We start from the raw sequence: 17669 nt of genomic DNA, 5'->3' as shown, positions 1-17669 counted from the left end.
TGCCTGTCTCTTTCTACCGCCATTCAGCAATGATCAAGAAACAACTCTGAGAAAACAACTGAGCTAACGATATATGCAGGGTCAGGAGGAAGGGCATCTGGGAACAGTGGACTGGATTCTCCCCACATATAAAATATCAAAGGTGCGCACAGCGGGGCCGACTGATCTCTGGGAGGAGCGTGTGCTGGGAACTGAAGCTTTCAGTTGCAGAGTAACAGATTCAGAGTACCGAAAAATCAAACAGCCGGGCAGATAAAGGTGCTTCCTCACTAAAACACTTGTCCAAGCTTCCCGAAACTGATGAGTTTCAGAGTTGCATACTTCTACCTAATTTCTGGGAAAGGAACTGGACCTTTCCACAAGTGTGCAGAAAACAGGGCCGGTGGCAATTCCCATCTCTAGTATGTTGCCGCACCGTAAAGGTAAGGCAGATATTGCTTAGTTTTATGGGGGGGGGGGGGAGGGGGGCGGGAGGGGAGATAAAAATTTGCATAAAATAAAAATACTGATAATCATTGTTCCTACAGAAGAGATGAAAACAAACGGAGACACCTAAGAAAAAAAAGAACCATCAAGTGGCTCATGATCTGAATTAAAATTTTAATCCAAAATTCCCAGTAAATAATATCAGGTTTGTGAATTAAAATTTAAGCATGATAGTAAAAATAGAAAGCACGGGAAAAATACCAATATAGACTTGATTACATAAATAATTCTGTTTGTTAAAAAGTTATGAACAATTTTGAAAGACAAAGAACCCGCAGGGTAAGGAATTTGTACTATATCATAGACAAAGGGTTAATCTCCCTAACAAATAAACATAATCCTAGACATAAACAAGCCCAGACAAATACATTAATAGAGGTGTACAAATTTTACAAATAAGCAAGACACGCAGGAAAAAGGACAAATGGCCAACAAATATATAGAAAAACAGGCCCAGTTTCGTAATTTAGAAAATGCAAATGAAAGAAAGTCTCTTTACAAGTAATTTGGAAATGTATGAAAAGATAGCATCCAATATTCTTAGGATTCATGCATATTTGTTAATAATATTTCCAATATATTATTCTCAAATCCTTGAATTTGTGCTTAACCTTAGACACAGAAATTCCTCTTATAGGGATTTATTCTGAAGGGAAAAAAATCATAGATTTGCACAGGGACATTACTATATTGGGGTATAACACTGAAAAAGACCTACTATAAAGACTGAAAAAGCATCAAGCTGCAAAATAGTATTATAATGTGATTTAGCTTTTATACAAATATATATATGTATATAAAGAAATATGATTCAAAGGTTATGCATCAAATGTTAATGGTAGTTTTGTGTCTATACTGAAATGGAGTGATTTTTTTTTCTCCTTTGGTTTCCCTACCATCTCTAAAACTTCTGAAAGGACTTTTCTGAAAGAGACCTTTTTTAAGTTTGTGCAAGATAGAGAGGGGGAAAAAAAAGAATACCCCAGTGGGAGCTGCCACAAGGAATGAAAAAGTACAGTGTCCCAAGGAGAAAATAAAAACCAAATGTAGTAAAATGGACCTTTCTATTTATTGTTCCTTCTCAGACATTTTTAGAACCGTAATATCCAGGAAAGTACCTCTAATTATAACATTTAAAAGCTTGAGAACAACTTGTTCTGAACTTTTTAATGTATTAGCAACAAAGCACACTCTTACTTGACTGCCCGACCAACTTCGTTTTCCATTCACGTTGGAAATTAGAATACATGATGGATTAGCATCTAACTTTCTCTTAATTACTTTTTACAAGCGATGCTTTCTCTTGCTCAGCTATTGAAAATCGCCTGCTTATGGACACAGTTCCAAAAACCATCAGCACAAATGCAGTGGCACACTTCCAGGAGCTGGATAAAACCCTAACCCCAACGTCTTCCATTGTTTACACCATAGAACAGTAATTCTTACTAGTGTATAAAGAGTCAGTGAGGACAGCAGAATTTCAAACTATATATGTCTTGGTAAAGCCTCCCTGATTTTTTCTTTTTCTTTTTTTTCTTAATGTTTATTTATTTTTTAGAGAGACAGAGCACAAGCAATGGAGGGACAGAAAGAGAGGGAGGGAGACAGAATCTGAAGCTGGCTTCAGGCTCTGAGCTGTCAGCACAGAGCCCGACACGGGGCTCAAACCCGTGAACTGTGACGTCATGACCCAAGCCAAAGTCAGACGCTTAACCGACTGAACCACCCTGGCGCCCCATCAGATGTTTTTTTTAATGGGATGTTCCCCCAATCTGCAGACACTCCCTGACCCGCTCCCCAACACATACATACATACAGGTTGAGGATTTTGGGGGTGTATACAGGTTTCTCACAGGAGAGTGATGTCCAGATCAGTGACATAGGGACAGAAAGCACAAACAATACTGTAGCACATCTGAGTAACCAACCCAGAAGAGAAGGGTCCTTTTGGCTGGAAACCTAGTAACTAATCTATTTCATGGTTACAAATTTAAATGTCACCTTTCAATTTGAGGCCAAGTTTCAATTCATTTATTTTTCTCCTCCTAAGAATTCATCAGAATGGAAACAAAACAAAGAGGCCCTATGCTTTATGTTTAAAATGTAACTCTCCTTCAACAGGTGAATGGCTGAACAAACTTGGTTCATACAGTGGAATGTTATTGGGCAAAAAGAGAAATGAGCTCTCCAGTCACAAAAAGACATGAAGGAAGAAGGCAAAACTATGGAGTCAGTAGAAGGGTAAGTGATCGCCAGGGAGAGATGAACGTGGGTTCACAGGAATATTCTAGGGCAGTAAAACTACCCTGTACAATACTGCAATGGCACACATGCCATTACACATTTGTCAAAACTTGTAGAATGGACAACACAAAAGATAAGCCCTAATGTAACCCATGGACTTTAGTTAATGATAATGAATCACTGGGGCGCCTAGGTAGCTCGGTCGATTAAGCGTCTGACTCGATTTTGGCTCAGGTCATGATCTCATAGTTCGTGGGTTTGAGCCCCATGTCAGGCTCCGTGCTGACAACGTAGAGCCTGCCTGGGCTTCTCGGTCTCCCTCTCTCTCTGCCCCTCACCTGCTCGTGGACATACATGCTCTCTCTCTCTCTCTCTCAAAATAAACTTAAAAAAATAAAATATCACTATGGGCTCATCAGTTATAAGAAACGTATCACAATGGGGCGCCTGGGTGGCTTAGTCGGTTGAGCGTCTGACTTTCGCTTAGGTCATGATCTCGCGGTTCGTGGGTTCGAGCCCCGCGTCGGGCTCTGTGCTGACTGCCAGCTCAGAGCCTGGAGCCTGTTTCAGTCTGTGTCTCCCTCTCTCTCTGACCCTCCCCTGCTCACGCTGTCTCTCTCTCTCCTAGAAATAAAAATAAAAACATTTAAAAAAAAAAAAAAAGAAAGAAACGTATCACACTTAAGTAAGGTCCATCGACAAAAGATGGATTCAGGCAGAGGAGGCTGTGTACAGAAAAAAGAAACTTGTCCTGGCCTCTACTCTACAGGGAGGATTTGATGGACAGGGAAATGTGGGGGGAAGGCATCCAGAGAGAGACAGCAAGGGCTGCATTATGGAGGTAGGACTGAGTTATATGGAGGAATTGAGGAAGAGGTGCCGGGCCCAGAAGAAAGGAAATGGGTCTGGGAGGTAAGGGAAATAAGTTTCAGTACCTACATTGGGCCAGATTGTTAAAGCCCCTGAAAGGCAGGCAGGCGGAGCTGATATTTTATACAGTAGATAGTATGGAGCCTGAGCAGGTGTACAAATAGGGGACAAGATACACTCCCTCTGCATTCATTAGTCATGGCTTGTGTATTTGCAAATTTGCTTCCTTGCTCAAATGTACTTGTAACGGTCACCTGGGCACATGTGCAACAAACAAACAAAAAACCAAACCAAATGAACACACCAACTCCCCGCAAACCCCAAGAGGTTGATGATAAGGGGAACTATTCGGGGGAGGCATATGAGAACGCCCAGTACTTTCTCTTCAGTTTTCCTGCAAACCCCATACTGCATTTGCAAAATGTAATTAAAATACAATTTTACAAGCTCACAATATGAGACACACGTATATATATGTCAGGAGAAAAGAAAAATGAACTTACTTTTGGTTCACGATTAGCCACTCCCGGATATAGGTCTGAACACAGTCCCTGACGTGAGGGTCCAGTTCAACCCTAGTGAGGTGGGAAATGAAATAAAATCACGTTATTACTGGAGAGATACAAGAAAGCCGTCCCTTATCATAACCAAGGAGAGGAGCGTCATTTCAAATCCTATGGAGGAAGAGCCCCGGACGCACCTCTGCCCATTCATCAAGCGTCTGCAGTGTTCCCCAGGCTACAGCATTTTCATTTGCATGAGACCAACGTGTTGGCATTTGATGCTTTGTGGGTTGTCTTTATTACAGAGAATCGTGTTAAACTGTACCTATCCCTTAAAGGCATTCCAACAGCAGAGAGGTAGAACCAGCTTTAATCACGGACGAAACAAGAGAAAGAAGTATAAATGCCAGTTTCCCACAGGGGTAATTGGGGCATATTTTTGACTCGCGTGTAACCAAGTTAGGGCCGCATGTTTCCCTTTGGGAAAGCCATGAAGAACAGTGGTCTTACCCTTCAGGGAGCAGACGCTGGCTTTGGCCGGTGACTATTAATGCTTATCATGCCTGCATAGGAGTGTGTCATGGGAAAGACTTTCCAAGCCCTTCAGAGGCTTGAAATCAGAAATCGCCAATTCCATGCGGTATCAGAGCTTTCTGCTGCTTTCCCAAATGTTTTGGTATTTGAGATAAATGGGTCTAAGAGTTCAACTGCATACTCGACACTGACTGCCCAAATCCTAGCCCTGCCCCTTATTAGCTACTTCGGGCCAGTCACCCCACCCTTCTGTGCCTCAGTGTCCTTAACTTGGAGCACCGTTAATAGAGGAGTGCCTCCCTCAGGGGCGGGATGAAGATTAGGTCAGTAGGGAAGTGCTTAGGAGAGTATCAGGCACATGATAAGACTCATATAGGATAGTTCACACTTCCGACCTACGTATTATGTGCTAGATACTGATGTCACCAATTTATATATATTAATTCAGTTAATTCTCACTCAGCCCTACAAGGCATGGCCATGCACAATTTATTCACATTTCACGGAAGTAGGGGATGATAAGGATCTTGCTCAAAGTCACCCAGCGGGCGGAAGGGCAGGGACTTAAACCCAGGTCATTCACCTGTGGAGTGCTGGCTTCCACCATCCCACTGTCAGAGTTCACCCGGAAGTTCTGGGTGCACAAGGGTCAGCTGTTCTTTACTCTAGTGATGACAATGAGGCCTTTCTGGGTTTCGATTATAACGGCAGGCTTTTTGGCCATGATTGAAGGAGCAGAGGTGGTTTTAAAGTCATCAGATAGACAGCGTGAGCTACAAATTCTGGTCACAAGGCAGCATTATGCTGACTCACTGAGGCTCAGGTAAAAAAAAAAAATGCCTCTTTCATCACAATTTAAATAATAAAAATCCTCCTATCTCTAAATCTATGTTAAGTGTCTTAAACAGGATTTTCCAAGATTCTTACCTCATTTGAAAATAATTAAATAAGTAACCATAGATTTCAGACAAAGAAATAATACGATCTCTGTCAAAGGTAAAAAAAGATAGATCTTACCTAGATTAAAGTCACATCTGAACACATGGGTTGGCAATGGGGGAAAATGTTTCCCGGTGTTTGCTTTCTGGGGAGTTTTTCTGAAATGTCTGAGCGGAACACGTTGTAAGCTCTCCCACGTGAATAAGAACTTATCTGAACAGGAGAGCAAAGGCCCTCGGGGATGTCACCCACCCTCTTTAAACTGATGGAAAAAAATCCAAAATAGAACCAGAAGATTCCACAGTAGTGAGAGCAGGGGCTGTTTCATGATCTCCTTTGGCGGACATTTTCTGGGGATGATAAGACTGAAAACGTCCAGGAGCGATGGGAGTCTGAATTTTTTGAAGTTTTTGAAATTTTTGAAAGTAAACGCAACTAAAAGTTCATCCTAAGCCTCTGAGGAGCCATTGCTTTTTATGCCATGGAAATAACACGAGTTTCATGTGGATATAATTCCATTGCTACCAAGAGCCGACGCCCCCACCTAGAAACACCCAGACTAACCCATGACAGAGGCTCAGACTCTAACCAGCTATTCACACATTCGCTCTCCAGAGCTTTCCCCACTGTGTCCCCACTTGGCAAAACTTTTCTTCCAAGGCAGGAACTTTGCCCTCTTCATCTATTTGCGGCTGTGCCCAGCACACAGTGGGCGCTCAAGAAACGTGGGTGGAATTTATTTGTGACTCACTGCAGCCTCTTGGGTGGAAACAATAATGCTTGGGAATCACTCCACTAATCATTATTGAAAAAACTTGACATTTTTACAAAGGGAGAAACTGAGGCTCTGTGAGCTCACATGAGTCGCCCAAGGTCACTGAGCTGACCTCCAGGCGGTCACCTTCACCTCCACCTTCACCTCTCCCCGAGCCTTTTATATTGTCCTACAGCTTCCTCTGCACTGGCTTAGTCTCCACCCACCTTTTGGAAGCCTCTGGTGAAACCAAGGTAAAAACTCTCCAGCCGGGGGTACCCTGCTGTCATCCTGTACATCTCAATGGATCTGAGTAACCTGAGTTCTCAAACAAGTCCAGAATTAAGGCATCTCCTCCCCCCAACCCCCGTGACCCATACCAGTCATGACCTCACAATCCCATCTGCATTTGAGGAAACCGATTTACCCTTCCTCTGGCAAAGAGGGCTGCAGAGTGCGACATTCCTTTGGCGTGAACACCACTTCCAAGTCGTCCTCGGTGAAGTCTCCCAGCTCCTGGGCCAGCTTCGCATCCAGGCTGTTCAGGTGTGTCATCAGAAGTCCTTCAAAGTCCACCGGCTCCACCGGGTCATAAAACTGAGGCTGGAGAGAGAGCGAGAGAAAGGGAAAGGGGGTTCCCACAAAGTTTCTGGGAAAAGGGCGCAGCGACAGCCCTGCTCGTCCTTTCCGCTCAGCAAGCGCTTGTCCCTTCGTGCACAGCTCCGCAGAGCCGGCTGTCAGACACAGAAGCGATGCTATGGAAAGGGAAAGAGCCGCGGCACAGAAAGTCAAGTCAGAACACGGCGAGGCACCCAAATCACACCCCCAGGCAGAATTTTTCTCTGCTTAATTGCATCTTGATGAGGAATCCTGAGGAGATCCAAAATGAGATCACGAGGCTTTGCTGAATTTTATAATTTCTCCAGCGAAAGGCTCTCTGAGGCCATGTTTACCCAAATACAGTGAAGTAGCGGATGGAGGCAATCTTCTAGAAATTCAGGCAAAGTCAACACTCGCTCTGTGTGGGTACTGGGCACGGTGCTTCCTTGGGCCTGCCTCATCCTGTATGTTGGTTCTCGAAAGCACTTCATACAGAATCACAGCCCTCACTGAACCAGACTTGGGGACTGAAATTCTCCAAGGCAGAGATTTCCAGATGCTTCTGGACTGACTCGTGCTGGTCAGGAAGACATTGTCACTAGACTGCAGTTGAGTAAGTAAACTAAGGGCACTTGGCTGAGTTTCCCTAGGCCTACATGCACTCCCTCTTAAAGGACTCATTTGTTTTGCTCCTCAATCGTGTCCTTGCACAGCGGGGGAGGGAGGGGACAAAAGACATGACAGAAGTGGGTGGCAATTCCACGCAGAATTTTCTACAGTTGATAAAATAAAAAGTTGGCAACGAGGCAAATATTTTTCTTGTCTGTGAAGTTCCAAAACAGGAACCGTTGCCTTGAGGAAGTAAAAGAATCAGCCCAGGCAGAGTTCTGGAATAATGACACTAGCAGCAACGCACTGGTATTCAAATTGATGGCAGGCCGTCAGCCCAAGGAGGTACACGGCTCTCAACTTCTGTCCCCCACCCCACCCCCACCATCCGTCCCTTGAACCAATAAAACAAACACTCTAGATTCTTGACTCGCACTGCCGGGATGGGAAAACACGGCCGGATCCAAAGGAAATGCTAACAAAACCGGTTTTTCACCCCCCTCCCCCCAAACCATACAGCGAATTAGACGTGAGGGCTCCAAGTTGGGGGGGGGGGGGGCGACAAAGTGCTCCTGAAGGGGCAAAAGCACATAAAATTCGAGAAGGTCAAGGGGCGCCTGGGTGGCTTAGTCAGTTAAGCGTCCGACTTTCGCTTAGGTCATGATCTCGCGGTTCGTGGGTTCGAGCCCCGCGTCGGGCTCTGTGCTGACTGACAGCTCAGAGCCTGGAGCCTGTTTCAGTCTGTGACTCCTTCTCTCTCTGACCCTCCCCTGCTCACGCGCGCTCTCTCTCTCTCTCTCTCCTAGAAATAAATAAAACATTAAAAAAAATTTAAAATTTGAGAAGGTCAAGGTAGCTTGCTGGGTCTCCTCCCCACCTTGCTGTCCCCGGTGGTGGGGGAGACGTGAGTGACGGGCTTGGGACAGAGGCCAGAGCTAAGAATTGAGCGCACATATGCTCTCCTTCTCTGAAGGTGGTGGACTTACTTGCTGCGGGGACACGGGGGCCTGATGAGAAGCAACAGGATACACACCTGTCCGGAAGAGAGAGCAGAGACTCCCACATGACATGACAGAGGGCAAGGGACCTGGTTCTGACCAGGGACCTGGAGGTCAGCTAAGGGGAAGACCATAGTCCTTACATGGTGCCTCTCAAAATGAAGAGACGGGGTGAGAGGGGCCTCAGGGAGCTGGCGATCAGCCTGTGCAGGAGCTAGGAGGAGACGGAGTTTGCAAAAGGTCATTACTGACCTCAGCCAGAGGAAATGACAGGCATCACCTATGCAGACTCGCATAAGACCAACCCCAAAGGTGGAGGTGGATTTTCCCACCCCTTACCATCCCCAGGATGGGACTGAAATGAAGAAAATCATATTTCTTGCAACCTTATTATTAGAAAGTGGACACTCATTGAACGAATAATTATTAAGCACTTAACTATGTGCCAGGAAATTGGCTAGGTCATTATACACATTATGTCATGTAATCCTCACGAAAGTCTAAAAGGTATATGCTCTTAGTAAATCCATTTTACAGAGGAGAACACTGGAGGCTAGACATTTAATAATTTGCCTGTAGTTACACTGCTGGGAAGTAGGCCCTCTGGAATTCAAACCTGGGGGGGGGTTGGCTAGTGTTCTTACCCATATTAGTTGGGTTTTCTCTTGCAGGCATTTTAGGGAATCTGTACTTCCAGAAATAATTAAAACACAACACAATAGTGTGTTTGGGAGAGAGTAAAAAATTACATTTCCCACTACCCACAAGTTCCGCTCTGTGTTTCTCATGAGACCAGCAGCTCCAAGTAGTAACATAAAGTAATTAATTAATGAATATAATAATAAAGGTTAGTTTATTATGTAGAATATCAATCCCTCAAGCTAAGGAGGCACTTTAAATATACAGCTTAAAAATTACATTGAAGCACAGTTTGAAGCATTGCCACACTAGCATTAATAACTAGTCAGCAGAAGCTTCCAGGGAGAAATGGCATTTGTGTGAGATCATCAGAGAATAAAAATTCAGGGCCAGACACAGTATTCTGACCCTGTAATCCAAATGATGAAAAAGCCGGCTGACAGCAGCGCCTATTGCCTATAAACCACGGTGTCCACTAACTTGGATGAAACGATGGCTGGCTCCCTCCTTCAGCAATGATGTGCTAAGTGTCTGCTGAATGCAAGTCACTGAGCCGGGTGGCAGCGGTGTGAAGGGTACAGGTAGCTAATCTCAGGCATCTCTGCACAGATCGCTACCTTTGAAGAGGGGAGCCATGGTCAAGAACACAGGGCCATGGCTGAGCACTAATCGTATGGCAATATGCCAAGGGTGATCGATACACGCAATTGATCGTTAAAGTCCAACTCTCTCAGTCCGAATATATTTCAGGACCGAACAGACTGAAACGTCACCAGTATGATAGAGTTACTGAGGATGGTTCTAGCACTACAGACAAGTGGGCATTTGATAACCAACCTTCCCTATTCTTTCTACACTGAAACTAACAAGGGAGGAGACTGTTCATTCCTAAGGTGATGTAAACTAGTCTCGGTATTCGCAAGCGGGTAGAGACCCCAACTACTGTTAATAAGGCCTCCCAGGAAGCCGTTCCTCTTGCCAATTCAAATAATCACCAGGCACCAAAAGAGACTCTGTTTTCTAAACTCTCTGAAGTCGTAATCTCAAGAGTAGGTTTTATTATAAGGCGGTCACCACATACACACAAACACATACACTATGCCGAATTAGTGACACGCAAAGGAAGGAAACAAATATTGAACAGAATTACGGTGGTATTTTATTTCTCTGGGGGCTGAAGTTTGAGAACAGCGTCGGGGAGGGATGGTAGAAGGTCGGTCCTCAAGGGAAGACTGGGGCTCTTAGGAGTTTAAAAGCCAAAACATGAAAATTAATTACTTTGTTTCCTCTGCTGTTGAGCTATCCATGTGGCCTTCTGGTCAGTGGTGGCCCGAGACTAGATTAAATGGTATGATCCAAAGTAATTCCAAGGTCACCTTGTACCACGGATTACCACATTGTGTCCGTCACATGCTAACATAATAGAAGCAAACCCCCCAAATAATCCAAGTAGACTCCCCCAAACTCTTAAAACAACAACAAAAACTCTTAAGACTACAAATAATCCTCGACCAGGTTTTATTTCTCATGATGGTCAATTTGGCCAGGCTGAACTACATTTCCCTGAATTCCTCTCCTGGAGCGTTTCCAGTCAGGGCTACAGGATTTTTCTCTTGCCAGAGCTGGAGGACAGAAGAGAGGCTGCAAGTATTTGGAACATACATACACCTTCTACTGATACAATCGAACACTAATTTAGGTGCTGCTGTCGAACGGATATAGCTAATGTAATTAACATCCCTAATCAGTTGACCTTAAGTCAATCAAAAGGGAGACACCCGCCCCCTCCGCCCCCGGGGGTCCTGACTTAATCAGGTGGTTGCTGACTTAATTAGTTGACAGCCTTCTCCCCGTTCAGAGACTCCAGGCTTCAGCTCCTGTCCATGGAATTGCAGCTTGCTTGTGAACTTGACTTCCTGACTGCACTGGGGACTTGTTTAGCCAGCCACTACCAGCGGGTAAGCCAATTATCTGCAATCAATTCCTTAATATCCATGCATGTACATCTCTTCCTGGTTCCACGGCTCTGACTAAACCTGGCCCGATACATCTACTTCCATTCATTCAACGAACAGTCACCCGGGTCCTCCAGTGGTCCAGTGCCGGGGTGAGGGGACAAAGTCACTGCCCTGAAGCAACCTGCAACACCTCTGTAGGGAAGACGCGTGCAGCCTTTCTTTTTAGCTACTTTTTCCAGAGGCCTCATCAAGATTATAAATACCCTAAAAGCTTCGATTATTCACAGGCAGATATGAATTTTTTAATTAAGGGAGTTTGAGCTTTTCCTTGTCCCATAAACCCCATCAAAGGCTGGTCCTCCTGACACGAACTGGATTCAATTCGCTCTGAAACTGAAAAATTCCTGTAGCACCAAAACGGTATCTGTTTCACGTTAATCTATCTTCGCACAGTGTAGGGTGCAGATATAGCACACTGACAGCAGAGTGAAATAACAGATCGGGACAATACTTCACAAATAAGGATATTTGAAAAACAGAGAGGTCGAATGACTTGCCCCAAGTCACAGAGGCAATCACAAGGGACCTGGGTCCTTTGTTACAGTACCGAGGGGACTTCACACTGCTCTGTGTGGGGCTGGGGGGAGAGGCCTGGTGTCCTGTTGTTCTCCACTGTTGGTTTACCCCAGTGGAGGGTGGTCTTCACATCTACTTGGCTGTTCATGAGCGATGTCTTGTTAAAGTCACCAGAGACCTCCATGTGCCAAATTCAATGACCATGGCCCAGTCCTGGTTTATCTGCAAGGGACGCAGCTAACCATTCCCTCCTTCTTGCAACACTTTATTCAGCTGGAGGGTGAACAATTGTTCAAGGGTGTCCGAGTCCCTGAAAGTCCATGTATCAGGGAAGCCCTCAGTCCTGGACAAACCGGGATGGTAGGTTACTCTACCTTTAGGACATCATTTTTTCTAGGTTCCCCTCCTACAGTGTAGTGTTCCAGGGTTCAGTCCTAAAACATATTTTTTCCCCCTCAATCTACATTCGCTCTCAGACAAGCTCATCCACTCCCATGGCTTTAAATACCATTTTTTTAAACTACCAGTTTACATCCGTAGCCTCAACCTTTGCCCTGAAATCCAGGCTAACTTTTCCTCTCACACCCGAAAACCACCATTTTGCGGTCTAACAGGACTCTCAAACATACCGAATTCAAAACTAACTCTTAAATTCTCCGCAGTCTTTTCTTCCTGGTATCTCCCAAGTCTCAGCATCTCAGCAAGTGGCAATTCCTTTCTCGGAGCTGCCCAGAGCTAACACTTCGGAGTCAATGTTGGCTTCTCTCTGTCTTACACCTTACATATTGTCCATCAGAAAGTCCTACCCACTCTACTTCTGAAATATATTCAGAATCCAACCTTTTCATCTTCTCTACTGGTATCACCCTACACCTGAAGACACAATAACCTGAATTATTGTGACAACTTCCTCACTGCCCCCCCCCCCAGTCTATTCTTTCTCCACATATCAACCAGAGTGATCCTTATAAAAGGAACTCTATAAGACATCTTTATAAGACGTCAGATCGAGTCTGGCCCCTGGCGTAATGCTTCTAGAGACTTCCCTTCTTTTTTTTTTTTTTACACAAATAGTTTATTGTCAAGCTGGTTTCCATATGACACCCAGTGCTCATCCCCACAAGTGCCCCCCCTTCTTAAAGAGCCAACGTTCTTCTGTGGTCTCTGCGGCCTACGACCCGACCCTGCTTTCCCTATGATCTCATTTCCTCCTGCTTAGCTCATACTCCACTTCCTCGCTGTGGCTGGAGCATACCACATACTCTTGCCCTGGAGACTTTGCACTGTTATTCCTTCTGACTGGAATTCTCTTCCTTCAGACAGCTGTCCAGTTTGCATGAAATTCTTCCCACAAGTCCCCTTTCCAATGGACATCCAAATAACTCCTCTTCTGCGTCACTCTCCATCCCCTTTCCCTCTTTTACTCTACAAGGCACGTAATGTCCCATGATACAGTCTACATGCACTTATTAGTCTAGTGTCTCCCATTTTAGAACGTAAGTTCCATGAAGCTAGACCCCTTGTTGTATACATATCCCCAGCTCCTAAAACAGTGCCTGGCACAGTGAGACCCAATGCATATTTCTTGAAGGAAGGAAGGAAGGAGAGAAGCAAGCAAGCAAGCAAGGAAGGAAGGGAGGGAGGGATGTATGGGTAGGTGGGTGGGTGGGTGGGTGGATGCTTGGATGGGTGAATGGATGGGTGGATGGATGGATAGATGGATGGGTGGGTGGGTGGATGGATGAATGGATGGGTGGACAGATGGATGGATGGATGCTTAAGACAGCACTCTCACCTCTCTATATATTTAAGTAAACAGAGTCGAAGACAGTACGGTTCTTCTGCATCAGTAATTTCAAAGTACTTCACGGTTTAGGTTAAACCATATTTCCCTGCTTCCACAATGGCAATCTTTCACTGGCACCACTGAGTAGAAGATGCTGACATGCCATCATGGGCATCAATCTATTTTTACCAATATACTTTGATTTCTCTGCCTTTCAGTGACAGTAATGAAACTCCTGCTCTGCACACAGGGTGCCATTCTGTCATTTATCTTCCACTGTGAATCTGCTCAAAAACTATATTATGATCTTCATTTCTATCATGTCCCCTCAACTGAAATCAATGAAACCTAAGGACAGCCCAACGCTTTGAAAGATGAAGCACAAAAGAACAACAGCATCAGAAAAATGTAAAAGGAAAATGTAAAAAATTTTAAATTTTTTTAAAAATTGAAAAAAGGTGGAGGGGTGTCTGGTTGGCTCACTTGGTTGAGTGTCCAACTCTTGGTTTTGGCTCAGGTCATGATCCCAGGATCGTGGGATCGAGCCCTGTGCTGGGCTCTGTGCTGAGCGTGGAGCCTGCTTGGGATTCCCTCTCTCTCTCTGTGTCTCTCTCTCTCTCTCTCTCTGTCTCTCTCTCTCTCTGTCCCCTTTTCCCACGCATTTGCTCTCTCTCTCTCTAAAATAAAAAATAAAAATAATTTTTTTAAATATAAAAGAACCATATTTATCAAGTGATCTAACATTTAGGTCATCTTTGGTAGTGAAAGAAAAAGGTTGCTTTATTGAGAAGAAGCTTAAACACATTACAAAAATGAATACTTTCTAAGGTATGAGACTTTTTTTTTTTTTTTTTTAGTACATGTTATACACAAACATGTCCTGTAACCATGGAGTTTAGGATGTGGCTTTTTACATCCTTTTCTTCAGCAAAAACGGTTACATTCCAGCTGATTCGTTCCATTTCACTTCAAAAGTTTTCTATTCTCACTTTTAAAAATGGACTTTTTCCCTCTATGAAAATGTAGGTTAAGGTTAGTAAGCATGTACAGTGTCTCAAATCTTTCCTTCTACCTTACGACAGAGATCCTGACCATTTCTTTTCTTGCATATTCAGTTATCCTTAATGTGGGGGGGGTGGGGCGCTGTTATGTCAACACTGCATATAAGAAGATTCCACAGAGGTTCACTCGACCCAATTATATACCCAATCAGTGGCAGTAATGCTTTGCCCCAAATCCATCCGGTAAGTTTTTGTATTAAAAAAAAAATCTGTGATTCTTTTTAATGATTTATATATAAAAGAAAAGTAGATTTTATGATACAATTTTATGATACAATGCATTTTTTTTTTGCAATGCAAAGCACTCTATTTATATCTACAAATTCATGAAAGGCGGGTATGTTAACTTCTAGCAGAATGGGGTCCACTTGGGCTGGTGGCCAAATTCTTAACCCTCTCACAAACAAACAAACTTATAGGTGACTGGATTTTAAATAAGTTGGCACCCAACAGACACATGAAACGATGCTCAGCGTGCCTCCTCATCAGGGAAATACAACTCAAAACCACACTGACATACCACCTCACGCCAGTCAGACTGGCTAAAATGAACAAATCAGGAGACTATAGATGCCGGCAAGGATGTGGAGAAACGGGCACCCTCGTACACTGTTGGTGGGAATGTAAACTGGTGCAGCCCCTCTGGAAAACAGTGTGGAGTTCCTCAAAAAATTAACACTAGAACTCCTCTATGACCCAGCAATATCGCTGCTAGGAATTTACCCAAGGGACACAGGAGTGCTGATGCATAGGGGCACATGGACCCCAATGTTCAGAGCAGCACTCTCAATAATAGCCAAACCATGGAAAGAGCCTAAGTGTCCATCAACGGACGAATGGATCAAAAAGATGTGGTTTATCTATACAATGGAATACTACATGGCAATGAGAAAGGATGAAATCTGGCCATGTGTAGCAACATGGATGGAACTTGAGGGTATTATGCTAAAAGCCAGGCAGAGAAAGACAGATACCATATGTTTTCACTCATATGGTGGAACTTTAGAAATTTAACAGAGGACTGGAGTGGGGGGGGGAAGAGTGTGGGAGAGGGAGGGAGGCGAATCATGAGAGACTCTTGAATGCTGAGAACAAACTGAAGGCTGATGGGGGGTGGGGAGCGGGAGGGGGATGATGGGCATGGAGGGGGGCACTTGTGGGGATGAGCACTGGGTGCCATATGGAAACCAACCTGACAATAAACTATGAAAGAAAGAAAATGTTTTTAAATAAAAAATTAAAAAAAAAAGCTTGGCACCATTAAATACTGCTAAAAATTAAACAACCATTGTAGCAGCCTGTGGAGTTGTAGAAATGGGTAGTTATATAAGTAAAGGCAAGAGAAACAAGGTCAAAATGCACTTGGTCTCATTTTTCCCATGTTTAAAATAATACAATCAACAGTCTACAGCTTTGCATGTAAGAGGTTTTTTAAAGCTACTTCAGGTAGAGACTTTAGATGATAAACTACTTCCCTGCTTTGCCAGGAAGGAATCTTGCTGAAATGTCCCATTATCCTCCTATGAAATGAAAAAAAATTTTTAAAGGTAAAGGGAAATCACCATAAAGTTGAGGAGCCTTCATCAGGGAAGATGACTCAGGGGAAAGAACAGACACTTCATTGTGACATTATAGCATGGAGGCAGGGAAACATTAGGGTGATTTCCTAAGCAGGCTGTGTTTTTTTTTAAAGAGGGGGGTGCGGAATCGGGGGCGCCTGGGTGGCCCAGTCGGTTCAGCGGCTGACTCTTGGTTTCAGCTCAGGTCATGATCTTAAGGTTCGTGAGTTCGAGCCGTGCATCTGGCTCCGTGCTGACAGCAGGGAGCCTGCTTGGGATTCTCTCTCTCTGCCTCTCTCTCTTGCTCTCACTATCTCTCTCTCTTAAAATAAAAAAAGGAGGGAATCAAAATCAGGCCTCCTGGCTCCCTCGTGTCCCATGCAGGCAACAAGAAGGAACAGAGAGAGCATGGTGTGTGGAAAACGGAGTCAAGCTCTGAGAAGGGGTCATCAGAAGCTAACCTGGAAAACTACGAGAAATATATGCTAAGGGCTATTCATTTGCAGATAGGACCATAATAAATGATGGCATGTAGGAACACCCGATTCTTGTAGAATTAAACGTTTTGGCTTCCTTTTGCAATGTCTTTGGTATCTTCTGCTAGAAAACGGGTAGTTAAGCCACGTGGTAACTTGCCTACCTAGCTAATGAAGAAATTCATCCAAATTCACTTTTGACAAAACCCACTACCGAGGACACAGAACTACTAAAAGAACACCTGCAGATATTAAGTGATTTTTTCTCCTTCATGGCTTTAAGAAGAAAGAAAGAAAGAAAAGAAAGAAAGAAAGAAAGAAAGAAAGAAAGAAAGAAAGAAAGAAAGAAAGAAAGAAAGAAAGAAATGCAAGGCTGCTAGCCTAAGTCAAAGCTGGCGTGTAGAGAAGGGGTTAAAAAAGCCTGTCGGCGAAACTTCCTTAAAGCCTAATTGTGATATCCACGCTGTTTCTCAAGACACCAAGTGCAGAAAGCCGAAGTCTTAATTTACAAACAAGCAAGGCACCGAACCCCACCTCCTTCCCATTTTTAAAATATAAGGATCTGGTCCCCCTTTGTAAATTTAAAAAAAATTTTTTAAGCGCCAAAAAGGTAGCTTTTATTAAAGCACAGGGACAGCTTTATTAAGCCCGTGGGCAGAGAGAGCTGCCTATCTGGTTACTTTTAAACTGACTTTTGCAAAGTTTAGAATATAACTTGAGTCAAAAATCTAAAAAACATTTTTTTGGGGTTTTCACTGAAATACATATTTGCACCAAATTAACCCCCTCCCAAAATATCTGACATTTCTTGGTCTAAAGATTATCCAATATATCCAAAAGCATGGATATTATGCACTGAATTAATGTGTTTTTATTGTAGTCTGCAGTTTTGAAACAAGAAAAGTACAGACAAAAAGGGCAGTTGAGCAAGCCACCGCAGTCACAGATTTTTGTGAAGGAATGTCATCCCAAGTTACCTCTTGCAATAAACGGTGCTATACATTTTTTACTACTACTATTTCATCAGTGACACAACACACAAATTATCCTACTGAAACAACCACACATCACTCCCGT

At 43.9% G+C, this 17669-nt stretch overlaps 1 protein-coding gene across 2 annotated transcripts in view; it reads right to left on the bottom strand.

The window, feature by feature from the left end:
- Positions 1–17669, bottom strand: part of DOCK8 (dedicator of cytokinesis 8) — a 225444-nt gene that overhangs the window by 152155 nt on the left and 55620 nt on the right. For both annotated transcript variants that reach the window (XM_039249540.1, XM_039249541.1), the window contains 2 exons: positions 6758–6933; positions 4104–4175 (listed from right to left, as the gene is read on the bottom strand). In XM_039249540.1, the coding sequence (XP_039105471.1) occupies positions 4104–4175; positions 6758–6933 (248 nt within the window). The remainder of the gene's footprint in view (positions 1–4103; positions 4176–6757; positions 6934–17669) is intronic.

The sequence above is a fragment of the Hyaena hyaena genome, unplaced genomic scaffold (genome assembly GCF_003009895.1).
Source record: "Hyaena hyaena isolate Hyena2069 unplaced genomic scaffold, ASM300989v1 scaffold_341, whole genome shotgun sequence".
Lineage (NCBI taxonomy): Eukaryota > Metazoa > Chordata > Mammalia > Carnivora > Hyaenidae > Hyaena > Hyaena hyaena.
Note: the sequence above shows the minus strand (reverse complement) of the source record. Positions and strands in the feature narration are given on the sequence as shown.